At 32.3% G+C, this 23374-nt stretch overlaps 3 protein-coding genes across 4 annotated transcripts; 1 reads left to right on the forward strand and 2 right to left on the reverse strand.

The window, feature by feature from the left end:
- Positions 1–6295: 6295 nt before the first annotated feature.
- LOC114368987 (protein IWS1 homolog 1-like) lies at positions 6296–10744 on the reverse strand. Its single transcript, XM_028326289.1, has 11 exons — positions 10545–10744; positions 9954–10449; positions 9212–9325; positions 8743–8963; positions 8502–8631; positions 8352–8414; positions 8142–8219; positions 7955–8046; positions 7800–7862; positions 7553–7703; positions 6296–6820 (listed from the first exon to the last, which is right to left on the reverse strand). Exons 1-11 carry the CDS (start codon positions 10562–10564, stop codon positions 6722–6724), a joined length of 1527 nt encoding a protein of 508 aa, XP_028182090.1. The 5' UTR covers positions 10565–10744; the 3' UTR covers positions 6296–6721.
- A 1435-nt stretch (positions 10745–12179) lies between these two features.
- Positions 12180–16009, reverse strand: LOC114368988 (UV-B-induced protein At3g17800, chloroplastic-like). Of its 2 annotated transcripts, XM_028326290.1 has the most exons (4): positions 15819–16009; positions 15329–15504; positions 14014–14285; positions 12180–13261 (listed from the first exon to the last, which is right to left on the reverse strand). In XM_028326290.1, exons 2-4 carry the CDS (start codon positions 15464–15466, stop codon positions 12445–12447), a joined length of 1227 nt encoding a protein of 408 aa, XP_028182091.1. In that variant the 5' UTR covers positions 15467–15504; positions 15819–16009; the 3' UTR covers positions 12180–12444. The 2 variants fall into 2 exon arrangements, with proteins under 2 accessions (XP_028182091.1, XP_028182092.1); XM_028326291.1 differs by lacking the exons at positions 15329–15504; positions 15819–16009 and adding an exon at positions 14901–15321.
- A 1051-nt stretch (positions 16010–17060) lies between these two features.
- LOC114425619 (protein AE7-like) lies at positions 17061–23374 on the forward strand. Its single transcript, XM_028392558.1, has 6 exons — positions 17061–17254; positions 21182–21414; positions 21533–21638; positions 21720–21819; positions 22393–22438; positions 22946–23374. Exons 2-6 carry the CDS (start codon positions 21288–21290, stop codon positions 23044–23046), a joined length of 480 nt encoding a protein of 159 aa, XP_028248359.1. The 5' UTR covers positions 17061–17254; positions 21182–21287; the 3' UTR covers positions 23047–23374.

Raw genomic sequence — 23374 nt, forward strand, 5'->3', positions numbered from 1 at the left:
TATCTAATAATTAATTTGTTTATATATATATATAAATTATAAATAAAAATCATAGGTTTAATAAGTATTTACATATGTAAAAAAATATCAAATTTATTTAATTATCAATTGCTATAAAAAACCATCTAAATACATCATTCAATTAAATATAATGTCTATTTAATTTTTAATCATTATAATAAACATCTAAATACATCATTCAATTAAATATCAAATTTTGTAAATAAATTAAATGAATAAAAAATTTCTTAAAAAATAATTTTTAAATAAATTTACTATCATGATAGTATATAAACTAAGTTGTTAAGGCCCTACTTTTATGGGGTTACAAAAATTTTGTAAACAATTTTTAAAAAAACCAGTAATTAAGAGTTGATACTAAATTAAGGATATTTTTGTAAAAATGTATTACTTTATTTTCAAACAATATGTATTTTAGATTTTTAGGTATCTTTAAACTGTAATTTACATCATTAGTAGTTGATTATTAGATTTAATGTGTATTGCTTTAAAAAAAATACTAAATTTTAATAGTTGATTTTGTATTGTAAAGTACAAGATTACTAAATTTTAAACAGGTTAAAAAAATATATTTTATATATTAAAAAGTTCATTATATAATTTTTGTATCTATTATATATATCGATACTATTTGTTTATAACATAATGTGTCTATTAACTCAGTTGATATGAGCATACGGATCGTCAATCCGTATGAATCATACGGATTGTCAATCCGTATGAATCATACGAATCATTAATTCGTGAAAAAGTGAAGAACATTTTTGTTATTTTACTATGTTGCTGAATTTCCCAACAAAAATGCTGGATGTCCCTAGCAGCATTATGGTTGTATAGGCTGCTGCATGGCCCGTTGTATTTTCGGCCCATTTAGTATTTTGGTTAGGAAGCCTTTCGAAAAAATAATATTGTGAAAATTTTGGTTAAAAATACCTTTTCTATAAATGTTTGGGTACGGTTGACTGTGTGATTAACTTTATGTTCTTTTGTTTGTCTCATGCCATGATCACTCCTTGTGATTCAAGCCATCCTTCTCAGTTTTTTTTAATAATAATTTGGTTGTTTTGGTGATTAATTTGTTTATGTTCTTGTCTACTTTGGTTAGGGGTACCTTTTTCTATAATTGTTTGCGTACAGGTGAACAGGCCATTAACTTTATGTTCTTTTGTTTGTGACCTGGCTTAATCACTCCTTACATTTAAGTCAGCGTTCTTAGGAGCAATTACTTGTAATTTTGTTTTTTATTTTTATTTTTATTTTCTATTTTTAATTTGAAATCATAAAACTGTTATTGTTATTTTTCTATTTTTAATTATTTGAATAGGAAAAACTTTGAAAATAATATTATTTGTTTTTTTTTTCTGTTTCCTGTACAAACATTTGAAAACAGGAAACAAATGTAAGGTGACGGATTTTGTAATTTAAAATATAAATAGAAAACCAAAACGGAGACCAAAATTTCAAGCAAACGTGTTATGTGTCTTGCGAACATTAGAAGGTAGCAGGTATAAATTTTAATGTTAATCAAGCTAGTGGCAACATCAACTGTATTCTAATAATGGTCAGTTTTTCTTTTTATTTTCATTTTTAAATTAAGCTGCATCAAGTTTTCCTCCATTGTATTGACCCAATAACTTGATCCTAAGAAGGCTTTAAAAGCACGTAGCAGCAGAGAATGAGAAAGAAACTCAATAATTGCTGCGAGCTATCTGATCATTAATTGCTAATAATTAATCCATTAGGAGCTCAGCAAGATTTATTTATTTATAGGATACGTACGTCAACAGAGAATTATTCCACGTGAGAAACACTGGCTTTATTAAGTTGAGAAAAATATATATATAAGCCATGCTATATAAAAAAAGAAGAAAAACATATAAATTTTGAAGACAGAAGTCCTTAGGTTGTTTCACCTTTATAAGACATATTTTAATCTATAGGCATTAATCCCATTCCAGCCATTTTAGGTTTTGAAGACCTTCTCTTTTGCTAATCCTTTCGTCAAAGGAATCAATCAAATTTTCTTCGGAACCTCACATGATCCATGTAGCTGGAATCAGTTTTTCTCGCACAGAAATATCTTATAAAAATAAAACAGAATATCAAAAAATGATACAACTTTTTTATGAAAGGGAAATCATACTACTTATGTATCTCAAGTCGGAATCATATATCCATAAGACTTACTCTCAATTGGTAAATAATTCAAAAATTATCCCAATTTGATAAATTAAAAAAAAATTATCCCCTAAATAATGAAAAACCATTTCTCTGACTTCATTGTTGATATAGTTTGTTTCATATATTTCCAAGAAACAAACCCCTAGCTAAGCTAAAAATAATATAGGATTGGTGGCATTTGAGTCATCTGAGACAGTATTCCAATCAACATTATTGATTATTAATTTAGGTCAAAGAAATTTATTAACAAGATAATCTGAAAGTACCCACAATAAGGGAAATTCCAATGCTCAAGTCTCTTTCATTTGGCCGCAGCGTTACCTATCTGCGAGATCTTCGATTTCTCATGGCATAGTGTTCACATGTTGAGATAATTTAAAGATTAGAATCAAATTTAATTTGAATAAAAAATAATTAAAAGATTAAATTGAAATTAAAAAATAAATTATAGGATTAAAAATTTAGTTTAATTTTTTTATAAATATTTATATAAAAATAAAATCAGAAATAAAAATAAAATTTTAATTTCTCTATAAATTAAAATTCATTTTTTTGAAAAAGTTAACATGAGAGTTTTAAAAATTAAAACTCATTTTTTTATTATTTTCTTCTTTAATAAGTATTTATGGTAAAATTTATCTAAAGACGATTTTATACTTTAACAAGTGTAATTTATGATTATTTGTTCTCGCAACTAGTTTGATTATGCGCCACACTTTAAATTCTTTTAATTTGTTAGTATAGACAGTCTACATAGTTACATGCTGTATTAGTTTTTTTGAGATAACATACTGTATTTTTTTTAAGCAACATATTAGTTAGTACACGTAATAATTATCCACTGAAAATTGTAGGCACCATGCAAATCACATTTTTATTTATTAATTTGAAAATCTCCATGGTGCACACATCTTGAATCTCCAACTGTAACGCGCATTTCCTTTTTATTATTATTAATTGAGAACTTCTACTATATTTAAAAAATAATTATCCTCAAATAAATAGTCACCACTCAAATCACATTTTTCTTAAAATTAATTTGAAAATGCAGTGAGTATATTGTTTTCAGCAAAATGCTAATATTATTATATTGGTGGTATGTACCAGTGGTACATTGTCATGAAAAGGGTTTACATTGTCGTACATCATACATTTGTTTCTATAGGATATCATCAGTCTATCAGTTTATCCACCAACATTAAAGCATGCATGATGCCCTGCACTCATCAAAACAGATCACCATGCAAGGTCATAAAATACCCTCCCCAAAACATGCAAAGTTTAATGTAGGGCACTTAAATAAATAGCTCTTTGCTATTAGCAACGCCCAGGATCTGAACCGGATTTGTTCTACAACGTTGTCAAAATCCAAAGCTTCATTCAATGTTTATAGAGTATATATATGTAATGAATTTGTTTTAAGATTTCGAGAGTTAATATAAAAAAATAAATAAACTTGGAAATATATATGGTACTCTTGTCTAATACAAGCTACAAATAAGGGTTTACTTTAACAAACTTTTCAACAAATATTTATAAGAAAAAAAATTACTAAGATAGTCAAATGAATTATAATTGAGTTTGTTTGGTAAATAAGCAGCCACAGTAAACCCTTCTCCACAGGATTTTCTTTCTAAATCTCCTATATATATTGGTGTGTTGGATATTTCTTTTCGATTTTGATTTTCTAATATTATTTTTTATAAATGGAGCCAGTGTCCGAAAATCTGGTTTGCATGTGAAAGCTATATACCTAAGCTAATGTACCTTAAATTTATCGATCCGGGATTTTTATTTTATTTTTAATTGAATAGTGATATATAAATATTTTTTAATTTTAAACATTCTAATAAGCTCTGCTACAACACAAATTTTATGTTTTTAGGTGTTGAATAAGTTAACAATGTTGATGAAATGTTTTAAAAATAATATAGGTGCATTCATCGTCCAAAAATCTCAACCCTTCACTCTTTCCTTTCAATTAATTAAGTTAGAAAACCTGCATATATCATTCTCATTCTCCCTGGCTTCTACTTCCCTGTTCAACCAACCAAACTGTATATAGTCGTTTTGAAAAAGCCAAAGATGCTTGGAATCACTTGGTCGTGCGTTACGGCTCTTAGTTAAAAGCCATACCAGATATTCAGCAAGGTACATGTAATAACCTGCAATTCGTACGCGCGCATGCATGCATGTATATTTTTCCAATTATATTTATGCTTAAATGTGAATGACACACACACACACACACACATATATATATATATATATATAGGTTTAGTAGACGATAATCTTCTAGAGTGTAGAGATCTGTACAGGTACGTGGAAAAAGGAAAAGTCGTTCATCAAAGGTAATTGTGGATTCCAGCGTGAAGTCCATGCTAAAACTTTCATCAAAGCACTTCCTTCCTTTGTCTAAATTGAAGTCCATGGTAATTGAGGGCATTACACAATCTCCACCAAAGAGTTTGCTGAAAAACTTCATTTCCCTTGAGAACCTTCTAATTCGAGATTGCTATAAATTAGAGTGTCTACCCTAAGGTTTCAAGTCTTCGAGCTCGGGCTTTATGAATGCTCTGAATTGAGTTATCTACCAGAAAGCATAGCCAAACTCGCGTCCCTTTGCAAACTAGTGATTTCTAACTGCAAAAGATTGGATTCAATGCCCAAAGGACTAGAAATGCACTCAAGTATTTAGATACATTGATCATTACGGACTGTACCTTGTTAATGCAAAGGTGTCGATCAGCCTGAAACAGGCGATGATTGGCCACAAATTGGTCGTATAATAAATATCCTGCTGAAGCAAATTTCTCAAGACTTGAGGGACTTGTGGAGTCAAGGAAGGACTGGTTTAATTAGGGAAAGATTTCTACTTTTGAAATGGTTAACAAGAGATCCGTTCTTAAGAGAAGTATCTTACACTTCATACGCTCACTCACAATTTCTTCTTCAGGTTCAGCTTTTGTAAGTGAATTACATATTGTGGACGTCTCAGTTCAATACCATATATATATATATATATATATATATATATATATATATATATATATATATATATATATATATATATATATATATATATATATATATATATATATATATTACTGAATTCTGCTTGCATGTAGGTTGTAACTTGTCTTCTTTACGTATTTTATTTTATTTGAGAAATAGGCGCTAGGACAATGAAATAACAAACCATTCTTTGGATTTTTGCTACTTGTAATGCTATTTATCTTAAATTATATTACTTGTACAATACTTTCTACAATTTTTATATTCTTTCTAATTAATTCTCTTTTCTTTTTGTATAACAAATTGCTCATTTTTTTCAGTTTTTAAATTTGTTAGAACAGAGCCATGGTGGAAAAAAATAATGGAGAAACAATACTCAATTCTATTATGGTTATTAAACTGTAGTCCTTCTAGAAATGATTTGTCTATTTCATTGTCTTTGGAATTTTTAATATTATCAACAAAGTATTCTTCAATTTATTAGAACTAATTTCAAGATATTATTTTGAAAAATCTAAATAGCAAGTGCACTAATATTATGTTGGTACAAGTAAAACTGAAGATAAATATCTTAAGTAAGATCCAGATTTGAATTTGAAGATAATTATCTTAAATAAGATCCAGATTTGAATTTAATGAATAAAAAAACTCAGTTATCAACCAAATTTTTGGACAAAAATTAGTAATCATGCATATTATTACATATATATCCAGACAGATGTATATGTACATATATAACAAGATTTGAATTTCTTATGTGTCTGGTATTATTTACGACACAACAAGGAAGTCCTTGGATAAACGAGAAACTAATGTAAAAGGCACTTCATTTTTTGCGGCTTTTTTTCCACATACATGTAAACATTTTTTGTTGGGCCAGACTAGGTTGGCCTGCATGCTACATGGATTACTAAATTAGTCATTCCTGTCTATTTATTCATGCTAATCCCCCTTTTACTTTAATTAATTTATACTGACTTAAATCTCTATCGCATGCTATTAGGAACTCCTCCTTATGGTAGTTTTGTTTTGCTTGGGTGCAAACAACCCCCCAATTAATAAAAAAAAATAAAAAACATTGCCACACAATCGGCGAGTTTGATAAGACAAGCTTGATTATTCAATTGAAAAATAAAAATCTTAAAACATGTACACAACCGTCCAGTGTATTTTGGTTGGTATTACTGCTGCAGCGCTGCACTACAAAGATTACTTGTACCAAGGACGAATGCAAAATCCACATTTTCATTAAACTGATGACAAGCTTGACTATATATACGAATGCATAACCGTCCAATGTATTTTGGATTTCCTGCTGCACTAGATGAATACACAAATGCAGCATACGGATGTATTTTCATAACATCCCTCTCCATCAAATTTCCATGTAGATCACTGAACGAATAGCCCACCTTTAGAAGAATCCACATCAATGCAGGCAGCACATTATATGAAAAGCTTGCAGCAGGACAAACAAACCCATCCAGTATCAACGTGGTCACATTTATAAATATTTGATCATACCACGACCTTCCACGCTCAATTTTGTAGCCTGAAGCTGCTTCTTTTTTGGTGCCCTCAATTGCTGCAATTTCTTATTCATCTGCAGTGGACAGTTCACACAGGTCAAATTGGTTCACATCTCTACTAACAAAGATACCACCAAGGTACATAAATTTTACACATTCATAAAGTCTGAGATTTTTTTTAAAAAATCATTATCTAAAATATTTGTCTAAATAAATTAATAAAAATTTCAAGGTCACATAAGTAAATAAATTAGTATCCCCATCTCCACTTCATCTTAAACTTCCTTATCAGTTCATTATCCCGTTACATATCATCTTACTCAATTATTACTTTTATTATTTACATATTTATTACTTCTGAGCAATCATGACTTGCAATAGGTCACCATAGCAACGACCCTACATTAACCCGGTATATTAATTATGCCATATTTACATGTGCTCTGTCCATACTAATTATCAAAGAATTAGAGGAAGACACCGCAGATGATATTGCAGATTTTATCAAAGATTGATATGAAATGACTATAATTCTAGTGTTTTGTTTATACATACATATATTTGCTAAAAAGCCACATTCTTATTAGTCCCGTATGCTAGAAACTTCACCACTACGGTCCCAAACCAACAAAAAGTTTAAGTGGATCTGGCTAGGATTTGGTTGAAAGTTGTAAAGATGGAGCAAAGATAAAACTCAAAAAAATCATTCAGTTAAAAGCCATTTGCACAATATATTGTGCTTAAAGAGCCACAAAACAGGATTAAAACAATCATAAATGTCAGAACTTAAAAAATAAAACACCAACCTTCATACGCTGCTGATCTTGTGCAGCTTGTTTTGCTCGTGCTCTAATTTCTTCTGGATCAATTTTAGACTGGGGCCGGACCACAAAATCCAAAGGTGTTGCTTCCGGCCTTGATGCATGCTGCCTAGAAGAGGACTGTCCAGACCTAGGCCTGCATCAGTGAAAAAATTTGACATACAAAATATTTTAGTGATTACTCAACCCACAGTGCTCCACAACAAGTTCATAAATTCCATTCAGGCCTTACTGTGAAAGTTCTAAATCAAGATCACTGTCTCTAGATTCCATTCCTGCAGCTTTATTTGCCGGCCTGTAAGTCGTCAACCAAATTGTATAAATTTAACATGTTGGAACAAATGCAGCAGAAGCCAAGCAATTGAAGATCGATAGGTATAAGAGTACTTTTTAACTGATGGTCTCCTATAAGGAACCCTATCATCCTCCACATTTCTCATGTCTTCAAACCGGGTACTCTTATTAAATATAGGCCGGCTCTGCAATTAAAAGGGGAAGTTGAAATGAACAAAAACAGCTTTAAAGAAAAACAAAAGATTATGATGGAGCAAGAATTCTATCATGCATTACTTACCCACTTATCAACCAGCTCCTTGGCTAGTTTCCTATTCACATTGATTTCTTCATCAGACTTCGATAGAAACATAATGACCTGTCAAGACAATCACAGATAGTTTTCAATAATGGGCTACATACAGGCATCCCTTTTGTGAGTGTGTGGAGAGGGGGTATTTTAAGTGCTATTAAAATAGCAAGTTAGTCACATGATGAATGGAAACCCAACCTTCCCAAGACCACTCTTCTTCAGCTGTTCTCTTCTATCATACTGCTCTAGATCTATAGGAAACTGCATATCGAGACAAAAAATTAGGTTCTACATAATCTTGGTAAAAAAATAATTGCACCTAAAATGTCAGTGGTGTCAACCCATTACATCATTCAATATCTTCAAAACTTCTGTGCGTATATTTATATTTGGCAAGCTTCCATCAGGAAGTGGCTCAAGCCAATTCTTCAATAAAGTTAGCACTCCATGATCTAAAAACTCCAGTTGAAGCTGTTTCCTGCAAAATAGTAAGTGGAAAGTTATTAAAATAAGGAAAAAGTAACATAAAAGATTATTAAAACACCAGTCTTCTCTGCACACTTAACGTGGAAGGAAATTATATGCATACTTTGAGAGGACTTCTGTAAGAAGATTCAACTTCTTGAGTTTATTAACGGCAGGCTTCCCCTGTCTATTAAGTTCAGCATCCTCCTCAGCTGTAACCTCAAGCTCAGCCATGACAGTCTCAACTAAATAAGCTATTTCTGCAGGACTTCTCTCATTCTTCTTCTTTTTCTTACCTATCTTGAAAAGATCCTTAATTTCTTCGTCCTCTTCACCCTCCTCTGCCTAAGAATTCCATGTAACAGACAAAAATGTATCAGAAAAACTTTGAATAAAAAGTGCAAGAAATCCTAGTGAATTTCTCAGACAATTGTCTTTGACTAAAGTAAAACAAGACAGAATAGCTCCATTCTTAACCTCAAAACATATGTTGCTTGTTTACTAACACACTACTAATTCCAAAGTTATCAAACACAGTGATTCTGATTTCAGTATAATATAATAAAAAAAAATTAAAGGGATAAATCCCCAACCTGGGGAGCATCACCGGGAGAACGTGGTTCATCACTACCATAATAAGCAGGTTCCACTCCAGTGTCATCAATAAAGTTGTCATCATCCACATTCCTGAGACCCTCTTGATCATCCTATTAATGGAAACAAAAAAGAAGCTATCAACTACAATAACAGCCAAAAGTGTGATACAGAGAATCACCATCATCAAAGAGAGAGCAGTCAATAAGCATCAATAAGGCATAACTAAATATGAGCAATCAGGGAGGGGAAGTTACATTAAAACTTAGAAAATGGAAAATAAACCCTATATTCACAGTTTCACACGCTTATTATCCACAATCCCTTAAACACAAAGTGTGAATATGGAAAATAATAATAATAATAAAGTTAAGGAATTTCCAACTCTCAAACTCATCCATATGTTTGCTTTCACGTTGAGTCATCCTAACCTAATTTTATGCAAATGTTGTTCACATGTTCGATCCCATGTTGAAAAATTGACTATGGGTCCAGACTTGATTTTGTATTTAATTGACTTACGCTTTTTCTGTTGATAAAATAAATATACTGAATTTTACTTAACCACCAAGACATAGATCGTTTCACTTCAAAATCAATTTTGCAAAATCAATTCCATTCAAAATTGACTAATTTGCATCAGAATCAATTTTGCATAATCAATTTCGTTAAAAATCGATCAATTTTGCAAACGCTCACCCAATCAATCAAGCAAAACCACAAAGGCAACATCAATTATACCTCAGAATCTCCCCCAGCAATTGTATCCCACATCTCCTTAACTTCACCATCATGATCCTTCCCTGCCTTCCCACCAAACCCTTTCTTTCCACTCCCAAATTTGGACCCACTCTTCGCACCGCCACTCCCAAAACTCTTCTCTCCCTTCATCCTCTTCTCCTTCTTCCCACTCCCACCCTCCTTACCCTTCTTCCTCTTCCTCCCAGCGTCCCCCTCGTCGAACACCCCCTCCGGAACATACCCCTCCACGTCCTCGTCCTCAAGCTCCGGCTCCACCGCCTGCTTCCCGGCATCGCTCTTCTTGATCAGCCTTTTCCGCGGCTTCGACCGCGACGGATCGGTGTCGTAGACCGGCGTCTGAGACCGATCGCGGCCGCGCCACTCGTCGACATCCTCCTCGAAATCGTCGAGCTGGTGGCGAGGCTCGGGAGATGGCTCGCGATCGGATTGAACGTCGTCGTAGTCCATCAAGGGCTCTCCGTCCTCGTCGCGATACCTGAAACGAAATTGAAAGAAAAAAAAAGGAGTGAATCCAAGAAAACAAAACCCTAACGTTAAATTAATCGCAGAGAAAGAGGGAAAGAAACGCACGGATTGTCTTCGTAACCCATGGTTGGTGTGTGTTGGAAATTGGAAAAGGTGTTTCCGAATGAATCTGTAGAAAGTGAATTAGGGTTTGTGATTGATATGGAATAGAGAAAAGGGTGAAAAAGAAGAGAGGGTGAGAGTTTACAAGGAAGGGAGGTTTGTCGAAAACAAAGGAGCTCGGGAAGATACAGATGGATCTGTCCGTGATTGGTTTTACTGCCTGTGGGGCCCCAACATATCTTATTTAAAACATTTCAATTTTGTCTTTCAACTATCACTTAAATAAAAGACTATTATATATATATATATAGTTAAATAATCATGTTGATTTTTTTAAAAAAAATATTAAATATCAGAATATTTTTTTTAAAACATTAAAAAATCATTTTCAACCTTTTAAAAGATAAAGGAACAACACGATCATTTAATCTATAAAATATAATTTTTTAAAAATTAATTTGAATATTATTATTAATACTCCATTAAGATATTTAATATTTTTAATATATTTTTTCAAATGAATTTATATGAATTGCAACTAATAAAGAGTGAGACTTAACGTGTGAGATTTAAATATATTTTTAGTTTCTATAATTTAGTATTTTTTTTTATTTTTGTTTTTGTAAGTATTATTTTTTTTAGTCTTTGTAAAATATTTTTATTTTATTTTTAATTCTTAAATTATTTTAGATAATATTTTAAATAGTTAACATTGAAAAATAATATTATCTAAAACTCTTTAAAGATGAAAAATAAAATAAATGCATTATATAATGACTAAAATGAAAATATATTTTGAAAGGACGAAAATGAAAAAAAAACATTAAATTGTAGGAAACAAAAATATATTGAAGCCTTTGTGTAATGAATTTTACGTAATTTTATTTAGAATTAATATTTTTAGTGTATTGCCGGAGAAATATTTATTTTTAGATTATAATAACTATGATCATAGAATTCTTAATAAATAACTATTTTTAAGTTTATACATTAAATGTTATAAGAATTATAATTTTAATTTATTATAATTCATAATAAATATTTTAAAATTGAAATAGATGGGCGGTTACAAAAATTAAATATATAGATATATATAAAAAAAAGATAAAGTAATTTTGTGAGTTAGGTCTGAGGACTTGGTTCACTAAGCTTACGTGTCGTTCACTAACATAACGATTATTACCTCCACAACAAGATTCCAAAAGATAGCTTAAATTAGTTGAGAGAAACATTTTTTGTTCCTACTTGTGCATAAAATGTATGTTGACCTTACATGAATATTTAAGATTAAAACATATAAAGTTATGTGAGATTTTCAAGAAATTGCATAATTCTTTAAATAGTTGCATGACATTAAAATTTTAACTTTCTAACTTTCTATTGTACAATTCAAATTTAATTATTTAACACTCATAAAAAATATTATAATATATAATTTTATATATATTATTAATTAAAATATTAAACATTTATAAAAATATCTTCTTAAAAAATATTTTAATAATAATTATAATTTTAGGAAAAGTAATTATATAAATAAAAAATAATTTGTATAAATTGTGTTTAGCTTTAGACCCCTCATAACGCTAGATTTTTTTAGTCATTGGCTTGACAAGCTTACAAGCCAAGGTTCAGCAATTAAAGACCAAAAATGAAAATATTTACTAGGTTGAGATTCTGTATCATTTACAAAGTCCAGGCTTGCATAGATTATTATCATGTCTACATGCTAAATATGTACATTTTCCTATATAACTCCACGCCCATGATTTGTTTCAGGTTCTATAATAGTTTGAAAGCACACCAGTTAAGATAGCAAGACCACCCAAACGCCGCCTAACATATTACTAAGTTACCAAGTTCCATGCAGTGAAAGGAAAGAATCTGTGTACTGTCATCTAGTCTACTCATTAAGAAAAGGGTACTTGGATTCAACATAGTTTTCTTTGTCCCATAGGAATGATCCAAAAGCAATTGCCTCCAAAACTAGCATAGTCAGGCCCGAGAAAGTGAGTGAAAGCAATTCATCATTGGATGTTTCAATTGAACCATCGTCGGAGACACGAATATCTGGCCTTCCAAACAGGGCCTGAGTTTGCTTTTCAATCAATGATATAGCCTCCTTCGATCGTACAGTAGCAAGTCTCTGAAGTGTCTCTGCGTCCAACTGCATCACATAAGCTCTTAGTCTGAAAGATTTGTCTTCATCAGTATCCATGTAATCACTGTCATTATAACCCTCATCGTCATAATCTTGTACTGTGATCAAGGAATCAGGATCCCAAAGCTTGATACCCGGTGATGGTTCATCGTAACTTTTAGCTTTTCCAAAATCCTTGGGGAGGATTCCCATTGACCTCTCAAGTTGAAACCGTTCATCAACTCGTTTAAGAAAGTATCCATACATTATAGAAGCAGCATACAACTTTCCCAGTTTAATTTTACTAATTTGAACAACTGTCTGGAGAGGACCCACAAGGCGATCTCCTAGTACCAGAGATAAGTGACTCTGAATCATCTCCAATGCCTCTGGAGAATGAACCGCTTCTAGTTTCAGCTCTTGATTTGGCCATAAATCCACTCGACCAGTAGGATCTGATGTTGCTGATATTTTTGGTATCATAGAAATGTTGTTCTCTAAAAATTTATGTACAATTGAGCAGTATATTATCTCTTCCAATGTTATACGCTTTTCTTTATCTTTGACTTCCGCTATCCTCCTAACAAAATTCAGATTTAACAAAATTAATCACTTTAGAACAATGCTATCAGTAACTAAATAAGCAACCAATTAATGCAATTATATTCTTGATGTAAATTGTTTCAATCTTCCAGAGTTTGGCATTGGGACCATAAGGATGAAGAGCATAAAATCTTCAATTAATTTACAAGTGAGTCATGCATTTGCTTATGTTAAAATTTGACACAAATTTCTACTAGATTTTCATTCTAGAAGAAACTAAATGCATCTAGTGGATATTTTAATCTCTTGATGGCTCATGCATTGTATCAAATGGAAAAAATGAACTCACTAAAAATATATCCAAGTTTTGTTTCAATATTCTTGAAAGTTACTCATCGGTGCCAATGATATTTAAGGGTTTTTCCCAGTCATTAGACTTTCAGTGTAACTTATATAAAACCACAGCCTTATATTTTATTCCACTAATTCTTGAACTTATAAATCATTTCTGCATTTTTAGTAAGAAATTGAAGAAATTCAAGACAGAAAAAGAAAAACATTAAAGGAAATTTAAAACTATGCAGGCAAATTCTCATACATTAATTCTCGTAAACACATTTGATGCAGGAAAGGTGCTACAGTTACTTACATCTCTATGAACCAAAATTTGCTATAGTAGTCCTAAAAAGTTTTCAATTTTCTCAGTTTTTCCTTACCACATGGGTACTTCTAGTCAAATCAGAATAAAGAGGAAAAAGAAAAGAAAAAAAAAAAACATGTTAGACTTACTTGTAAAGGGAATCCTGAGATGGATCAGATTCTTTCTGAGCATCTCTAACATTCTGAAGATTCTCTAGTTGTTGATCAATGACTGCTGTTAGTAGATGTGGATGGGTATTTGAGATTTTTTCCAGAAGTTGACCAACTGGTGACTCCAATTGGAGAGGAGCAAATGGCACCAAATTATCCCTCGAATCAGCTGATGCCCTTGCAACTAAGCCTCTAGCTCGGAAATTGTAGAGTTCATGATAGTGCTTGGGATTGTAAGATGAAGGACAGCTCTGCAAAGAATATAACATTTTAGAGGTGAGTTGAGTGATAATACAAAGGTTGACGATAAGTTAATTAATGTATCTATGAGAATTTCTAAAGAACAGAAGTATAATGGAGATAAACAACAATTAGAATAAAAAAATGAGTCAAGAGTCAAGAATAAAGAATAAAATACAAATTGTATACAGGAATCAAAATGGCCTACTAATTGATAAAAAGTGAAAAAGTATATACTTGATAAAAGGATCAACAAGGTAAATATTAAAGCATTTTTTTCTTCTTGAGTTAAAGACCAGTCAAGCTTGAAGCCAAAAGGAAAAAAGAACTTGTAGCTGTGTCAATGTAATTAACATTTAACATGTTAATGATGAAGCATGAGCTAATGCCTTCACAGCTTGCAAACATGAACTACTAAGAGTAGAGTAAGAAATAACCATTTCAAAAAAAAAAAAAAAGTAAACAAGAGAGGGAAAAAAGTGTGAAGCATATTCAATCCAGAACTATCACAACAGAGAGCTGCAATAGCGCTGAATGAATTTTCAAATGAGTAATTTTTCACTCTGAACTTATCCATTCCTATGAAGTATATAGAACATGCATCAAAATAGGTACAGTGCTATTACATTGCAGAATTCCTCAGGTTCACACTTACGACTCCATCCGCTATTGCAGCCGCTACAGGTGTCATGGCTGCATCGTGTATCATGCATCTTCTTGTCATCTCTAGCAAGTCTCCGGTCAATTGAACTTTTGAGCTAATATTATGTCAATTTTTTTGCATTTATATTTATTTTCATACAACTAGTTTCTTATACATACACAATTGATATGTATATATCATATATTTAAATAGCTATGCGACAATATCCGTTATATGATATAGCGGATTATTGTCTTTCTGCCATTTTCAGCAATCCACAATCGACAACAGAGTCATAATAAGTTCAGTGTGAGATAAAAACAAATTTCGCGATCGCAATTGTCCAACACAGTATCAATAATCGAAAGATGTGAACAACGAGAAAGTAAAAACGAAACATAGAAAGCTTACTTTAAGAAATCCACCAGAAACAAAACCCTTGGCGTCAGAAACCGCAAAAACATGCAAATGGCGAAATTCCGGGAGTCTAAGAGATGTCGAAGGCGGAAGCACCACCAAAACGTCGCTGATAGCACCCGAAACAAGCATTTTTTTTCTTCAGAATTGTCCTGTTCCTGCGATTAAGGCTATATATAGTGGAGAATAAGCGAAGGGCAAGGGTTTCAGAAGAGTTAGCACGTCGTTAAAACAGTTTGAATAAATATAAATATAAAATACATGTGATTCTTGAAGGAAAGAAAGAAAAATCAGCTCAATTTCAAAGCTTTTTTTTTCCAGAAATTCCGAGCATAATACATATGGAATTGGAAGTATTAAAAAAAGTAAGAAAAAAGACAGTAAATTCCTATATATGGGGCAATTATTCAGTTCCGAAATTGAGCTTGCAAAAGCCGTATAAGCTGGCGATGAAAATTGATGTGAGAGTTTTGGGAATTATTACCTGCTCAATTAAAAGTTTAAAATTGAGAAACTCAGGTGAGGAGTCCAAATTGTTGTTGGTTTGGGAGTTTGGGATTGTCGGAGAAGATGATTGCACACGAACACCGCCGAAATTTTGGGATGGAGAGAAGAACACGGCTACCACAAATGTGAAACGTGTGTGCGTGGGAAACAATTTTCTTTTCTTTTATCACGGGATATTGTTTTTAATTATACAACTTTTGAAAAGTGAAGCCTCTTTTATTAGGGATTTTTTTTCCTAATCCAATACCATCTATCTATTTAATAATACTCAGAGGCCTAAATCATTTCGTTAATATCACAAGTTGTTATTATTGGTGTCAACAGTCTATTGATCTTTGTTTAGGGATATTTGTTTCAAGTTACATATTTTGATTTTTTGAGATGAAAATAACATTTTAAAGTATTTTAGAATAGAAAAACACTCATATGAATCATTATAAGTGGTATGTATTAGCATTTAACACATAAAAAAAGTTGGATAAAAATTCATTAATATTTTATTTCTTAAAATTTAATTTAAATATATTATCATTTAAAATATTTAAATTCAAATTAAAATATAATACAAGAAAGAGGTTAGTGTGCACGGTGTCCAAGTTTTCGTAAATCCGTTGAATATAACCATGAAATTTTTATTAGTGTAGACTGTAAGGTTGTAAAAAGTTAATAAAGTATTGGATAACAACTTTTCTTTTATTAATTAATAATAAAATATAACATAATATAATATTTGATAATCTTACTTTTGTTTTAAAAACATACAATTTACACCAGATTCATTAAAACCTAATCAGCAAGTGCCCATACATTTTTGTTAGCCACGTCACGCTTTTTTAAACGGACATTGACTTGTAAAATAAAAAAAACGTTTAATTATAAGAATCAAATGATTTTTTTTATAAGGATTAAAAAAAAATTACAAGAATTAAAAAGATAATTTCATTTCGAATCCTGCTCAGTTTAGTTCTTAATTATACTTTAAGAAGAGTTATTATTCAATACTTTATTAACTTTCTACACCCTCACAATCTGCATCATTAAAAGTTTCATGGTTATATCCAAAGACTATACAAAAATTTGGGCACTGTGCGTGATTTGTTTCACTAACTCAATCCGTCTATAATATAATCATCAAATGTTTGAAAGATTTCAATGTAATTATTTTTGTGAATTTAGACCAACGTGTTAAAATGTGGTATCTCAAATTTTTCTTCTAATGTTTCGGATGGGCCGTTGTTCCCAAAGAGCCCAACCCGCTAGCTGTGTTGTTATGTTCTCTCGTTCCAAAAGGGTTAAATAAATTCATGTCTGCAGCTTTTTCCTTCTTCTTCTTCTCCAATACCTCAATCTCTGCGTTGTAAGAGGAAGCCACGATTCTTTGAAACCCCAATTTCTGGTAGTTGATTTGAAAAGGTAAGAGCTTTCTCAACTCTAATACCAGCTACTTTGATTTTTCACACTCTTACAACCCTTCAGACGTTCAATTGCTTTGTCACATTTGTGATTTTTTAATTTTATATAAACTGGGTTTTCTTAATTTCGATATTCTTTTACATGCACGTTGTTAAAGTTGCTCGAGGATGAAAAATTCTCGGTGTGGGGGTTTGGTGGCTGTGGTTGTGTGCTGTGTAACTTGTTTATCTAGAGCTGGGCATTATAGCCCAGCCCGTTTAATCCGTGGGTTAAATGAATTTGACTTCTGTTTCTGCGGGAAGCTCACTTTTTTTTTGTGTTAATCTAAAAAAAATTAAATTTATGATGACAATTAAATCACACTGTGTTTGTGTTAATTCCTGATTATGGCGGGTGTTTAAATTTGTTGCTAAGCTACTATCACTGAAGCCCTTTTCCCAATTCAACGGTTGGATACTTGTCAAACCAATTCATACTACCCTGTTAGCCCGTGGGTTATGCGGTGTGGTTATGGGCTGCCTTAAATGAAGTCCGTTGCGGGCTTAACAGATGGGCTATACGATTTGCGGGTTATGCGGGTGCGGGCTCAAATGAGCAGGCTTGCCTCCATACCCAGCTCTAGTGTTATCCCTTGGATAAGAGAAGGGCACGTGCCTATCTCGTGGTGGATGATACTTGATATTTGAGGAAGAAACTGTATCCCTCTTTAGGCTATGTTATAAGTTTATGTCTAGGAGTACAATCCATTTACTAGTGGTTTTTTATTTTTATTTTTTCTTTCTCCACTTATGGATCAATGCAAATTTAAGTGACAAATAGGCTAAGGCTATCAAGGTAAGGGTGAGCCTAACCATATAACCTTTAAAGGCATGCTGGAAAAAGAGTAGGGGATAAATTGGCAAGGAAATACGAAATAGTTCTTTTATTTGAATGGCTGGTAGCAATTAACAGGTTTTTTCAGATAATAAGGACAAGTTGAATTATACTAAATGTCAAGGAAGCTGGGGAGATTCCTCAGTAGTTTTTGAGGTCAATAAATATTATTTTGCTTGAGTGTTGGGAAATAATTTAATGGATACAGTTAACTTGTTGGCAAGTGCACCAATTTGTCTCAAGGAGTAAAGTATTCGGAAGTTCGAGTGTCTAATCCACGGAAACTTTGTTTGTACTTAAAGTGATGCAAACCCAATATCAAAAGAAGTAGAAGAGATAAGTGTGAAATTTGAAGGTAAAAGTAAAAGAAAAGAAAACAAGAAAAATAACCATAATTGAATCCAAAAGATGAATTCAAAATACAAATATGGTAGGATCTAGCATGCCAAAACTACTTGTGATGCAATGTTAATAATTTTCTCTATCTAATGTTAACTCAGTTTTCATCCACATCTATTAAGACATTCTATCTTTGATTTCCCGCATGAAGAACCTAATTTATCTATTTTTTTCTTTCAAATTTCTTTGCAAAGATAAAAATAATAAATTGCATTAAGGTTACAGATGCATAAAAACAATAAATTGAATTATCCCCTAAGCACTACATGAAACATGAATGATCAGACCATAATCAATAAAAAAAAAAATAAGCATGGAAAAGAGCAATAGAAATAGGATTACATTAAATAGGTAATAAGAAAGAGTTGCATTACAAGAGTTGGAGGCTCCCAACAATGGGGATTTAGCCTCTCATGGCAATAAGAGGCTTTACACTTTAGGTGCTGATGTGGATAGAAGAAAGGATGAGATGGATAAAAGAAGAAAAGGGAAGAATGGCTAAGGATGGAAAGTTTCCCCTATGAGAAATGCTTAGGCTTTGAATGTATTCAACAAAGAGTTTTGAGACTCAGTGTGTCTTTTCCTTCAGTTTCCTACCCCTTTTATAGGCATAAGGTAGCTTAAAATTCACGCAATCTCGCGCTGAGCACACTCCTGGGCTTAGTGAGAATGGTGGTGTAATCACGCGCTGAGCGAGAATGGTGGGGCTTAGCAGGGATGGCGGCGATCACGCGCTTAGCAGGAACGGCAATCACGCCTTTGGGCTTTCTCGTGGACCTTCTTTGCACTAAGCATGAGCTGGCCGCAAAGCATAGGAGACACACTGGACTATCTTGTGTGCTAAGCGAGCTATCCCTAATCTCTAACTTTTCTTTAAGGTTTTTTTCTTTCAATTTTTGAATCAATTTTTCTCTAAAGCACTTGAAATTTTCTTCTTTTGAATCCTGCTGGTAAAAAATTACAATGATATTAAATTCTTAATTATTTTATTAAAAACAACAGTAAAGTAAAGAAATTCTAATCATTCTTAACTAAAATTGACTATCAATTAAACTCAAATTTTGCAGTTATGAGATAGAGATAAAATGATTTTGGGGAGCTCTTTGCAATATGATGGTGGAATATGATTAATATTAAATTTTCTCCTAATTGGCTAATACTTGCTTCTTAGCATGTGTAAATGATTCAGGATTCTCACTATTATTTTTAGAGGAACTTGATCTAAGAATGAGTATAGGTGTAGCCGTCAAAAGCAAAGCATATCTTTCCTAACAATGTAGACTGCAGTTCAGTCTTTCTTATGTTGGAATTATGGACCATTTTCCTTGGCATAGAATCTTTTTGGGTGAGAGGCTTTAAGTCTCTTAGGATGTGTTTGGTTTAGAGGATGAAAATAGAAGAGAATTTTGAATTAAAGTAGAGTGTAAAAGGTGTGGGTTCCACAAACATGTACAATATTTCTCTCTAATATTATTTCTCTCCTCTCTACCTAACACACCATTATTGTTGAATCTGACTCCTCCTTGGCTATTCAGATGTTGAAGAATGGCTGCTCCCCACATCATGTATGTTACCGCATTGTTTGTAGGATTAAGTCCTTTATCTCCCAAGGGGGTATCTTTTCCTGGCATCATGTTTTTAGAGAGGCAAACAAATAGCAGATTCATTGTCCAAGTTTGGGTTGTCCATAGATGGGAATGGTAGAATTTTTTCTTTTACATCAGATTTCTTAGTTTTACCGCTGTTACCGGATGTAAATGGTACAGGCCGTACAACTTCCCCTAGAGGTTTTTAATATATCTGGACATCTGGTTTGGGGCTAAAGCCCCTCTTTCACACACACAAAAAAAAGTTGAGTCTTTTGGGTAAGGATTATAATGGAAAAGTAAAAAAATTAAAACCTTTTTACACAATTCATGGGCTGACTGTAATTGGTGTTTTCTAGGAAACAATTGTTGATTACTTGAATCAGATAGAGAAACTAACTCACAATCAAATTAAGAATCACCAAGAACTATATGAATTAGGAGGATAAAGTAATTGGTAGGAAAGAAGAGTGAGGGAGAGAGATGGGTGACCAAGTTGAACGTAGTTGCTGTGTTGCCTTTTGAAGAAGCCAAATAGGTGTAGAAAACTAAATCCTGTTGACCCATGTAACAGGTTGAACACTGCACCAGCACCAACAAGTTATTTTTCTTTCTTACTCGTACAATAAATACTACACAATCAACCTACAACTCAAGATTTGGTCATTTACCTCTTTCTGTTTTTTCATGTGATTTTTCTTTCTGCATGATTGTTAGGTAAACTATTTCAACTTGAGTAGATAATTATTGGGTATTTGTTGTCCTTTTCCCCTCAGTGAGAATAGCATATACTGGTTACTCCTTTGATTGTGTTTCATAATTGAAATTGGGTCGCATGGTAGTTGAACTGGGTTCTGTTGGAGACTGATATTATTCTGTTAAAATTGAATGGTTGTTTAACTATATTGCTCTGAAAAGTTGAACTGGGTTCTATACCAGACCAAACTGTGATGACATGTATATGTAATCATATTATTATTTTTAATTCTCATGATTAATTTTATAGTTTATTTTTTTTAATGCAACATAGAAAAGTCTCATTCATAACTTTGAGGTTCCTTCCTTCCAGGCTCCAGCAATCATATTTGGGATGGTTTTTAAGTAAATAAATATAAATTCCGGTCCAATCCTCCTTGTTGTTTCCCTAACTGAGCACGTTGAAACTCTTGGCCAAAATGGTATCCGAGTTAATCAATGCAAACCCTATCATATATGAAAAGAAAGAGCGTCGACCTCGAACTGCTCCATCTGCTCCCCATGATGAGTATGCTGTCGAACTAATCGACCAACAAGAGGTTTTTGATATCCTTTTTTTAAATTCTAAATTTTAAATTTCATTTGTTTTGTTTTTACTTTTAGTAATTACTCGGAAAATAAAAAGTTGATAATAGTAACTTTAATATTTTCTTAACATTCACAAATCATATAAGAGATATAAAGGACCCTGAGCACCCATATTCCTTGGAAGAGCTTAAGGTGATCACGGAGGAAGCAGTTGAAGTTGATGATCAACGTAATTATGTGAGGTATTTTTTATTATTGTTTTTATTTTCATTTATTGGGTTTCTTTTTGGATTATGGAATGTTTAATTTCCTTGTTTCTTTAGGGTTATGTTTACTCCTACAGTGGAACATTGCAGTATGGCGACAGTTATAGGTCTATGCTTACGTGTCAAGCTCATGAGAAGCTTGCCTTCACGATACAAGGTATTCTCCATTTTTCTGAGTTCAGTAACTTGCTCTGATAATTGATTGATACTATAGGAGTTGGAGAGGCAAAAATTTATGGATGAGTTATTTGTTATATGATTAATAGAAGGGACTTTGTGTTGTGTGCCCATGGGCATATCGTAAAAACTTAAATTAGATTTTTTTTTTCAAAGAAGAAACTATTTATTTATATAAAAAAATACAAAACTCCTTTACTACTTGTTTTTAAAAGTAATTTAACTTCACAAGATTTATAGAGGAGCGCATGCTGGCTCCTGCCATTGGTTGGTATACCTGTTCCTTTTATGATATCTTCCACCTGCAATACTGTTTGACATCTTATAATCCACACTTCTTTTTTTTCCTTGCCTCTTATCTGTATTTTTTTTGTATTGTTACCTAGTTATATGATAGTATATATTATCAAGCTATGGTGTTTATATGCATAATTTATACTTACATGGTTCTCTGTCTCAGTAGAGAATACTAATAGTATTTACTAGTTAGACCAAATATTCTACTGATCTGTGACCCCTACCTTATTTATGTTTTCTAATTAATTCTGGTTAGGTGGATATCAGAGTGGCACCTGGATCTCATGCAACCGAAGCTGCAGGTTTTAATTCCTTACTTTTTTCTCTTTCTTCCTGTGGGTGTGTTAGTTACAGCACCTATGTTTTTGTGGCATGGATTTGATTTGTCTACTGAAGCATTCTGTGCAGTACTTCAAATATTGATCTAGACTCTAGAGATGTCTTTCTACTTAAATGATTGACTATGCCGTTTCTTTCTTGGAGAGTGATACATGCTGTTGACAGACCTGTCACTACACTCTTTTAACTTGGATTTAGATTTTTTGGGTGAAAGATTTAGATTTAGTGTTTCATTTTATTCAATGATTATATGTTCAAGAGATTCATCCCTCAAACTCAACATTCTTGCTTCCCCCCTTTCAAACACACTTTGCATGCTTTCCTGCCACATGAACAAACAGGCTTTAAGTTGGTTAATTGTTGAAATTGCCTCTTGCTTCTTTAGAATCCTTTTTTTTATATATAAATCATTGATCGTGACAGGACACTCACACTGTTGCATTTCTTTTTGTCACAAATACATATTGCAGTTAACAAACAATTAAACGATAAAGAACGTGTGGCAGCTGCACTGGAAAACTCAAACCTTCTGAATATGGTTGATGATTGCCTTGCTCCATCTTATGATTGAAGGAACTTTTTTCCTCCTCCAAATGCAATGAACTATGTAGGTGCTTTTATGCCTGTCGTAGAAGTTGGTCAGCTTTATCTGTGTTTATGATATTTTTGGTTGCTGGCATATTGGTCTTGCTATTTGTGGTTACCTCATGCAATTCGTTAAATAGGATACGTAGTTGAAAATGTGATAGTTGAGTAAGGTTCCAAGGTTCTTTGATCATTAGCTAAAAGAAAAAAATTCAGCTCATGTTTCATAGATTGAACAATTTATACCGTGTTTGGTTGAACTTTTTTGAGATATTATAAAATTAGTTTATATCAATTACATTAATTTATGGAAA

Source organism: Glycine soja, chromosome 9 (assembly GCF_004193775.1).
Source record: "Glycine soja cultivar W05 chromosome 9, ASM419377v2, whole genome shotgun sequence".
Lineage (NCBI taxonomy): Eukaryota > Viridiplantae > Streptophyta > Magnoliopsida > Fabales > Fabaceae > Glycine > Glycine soja.

Coding starts and splice junctions, on each gene's coding strand:
- LOC114368987 (XM_028326289.1), bottom strand. CDS start 10,564: ATGGGTTACGAAGACAATCC. Junction 8,220..8,351: donor AGAAGAGTGGTCTTGGGAAG/GTTGGGTTTCCA, acceptor TTGTCTTGACAG/GTCATTATGTTTCTATCGAA. Junction 7,863..7,954: donor AGGAGACCATCAGTTAAAAA/GTACTCTTATAC, acceptor GACGACTTACAG/GCCGGCAAATAAAGCTGCAG.
- LOC114368988 (XM_028326290.1), bottom strand. CDS start 15,466: ATGCTTGTTTCGGGTGCTATCAGCGACGTTTTGGTGGTGCTTCCGCCT. Junction 14,286..15,328: donor TTTCTGGTGGATTTCTTAAA/GTAAGCTTTCTA, acceptor TATTCTTTGCAG/AGCTGTCCTTCATCTTACAA. Junction 13,262..14,013: donor TCTCAGGATTCCCTTTACAA/GTAAGTCTAACA, acceptor GAATTTTGTTAG/GAGGATAGCGGAAGTCAAAG.
- LOC114425619 (XM_028392558.1), top strand. CDS start 21,288: ATGGTATCCGAGTTAATCAATGCAAACCCTATCATATATGAAAAGAAA. Junction 21,415..21,532: donor CGACCAACAAGAGGTTTTTG/ATATCCTTTTTT, acceptor TAACATTCACAA/ATCATATAAGAGATATAAAG. Junction 21,639..21,719: donor GATCAACGTAATTATGTGAG/GTATTTTTTATT, acceptor TTGTTTCTTTAG/GGTTATGTTTACTCCTACAG.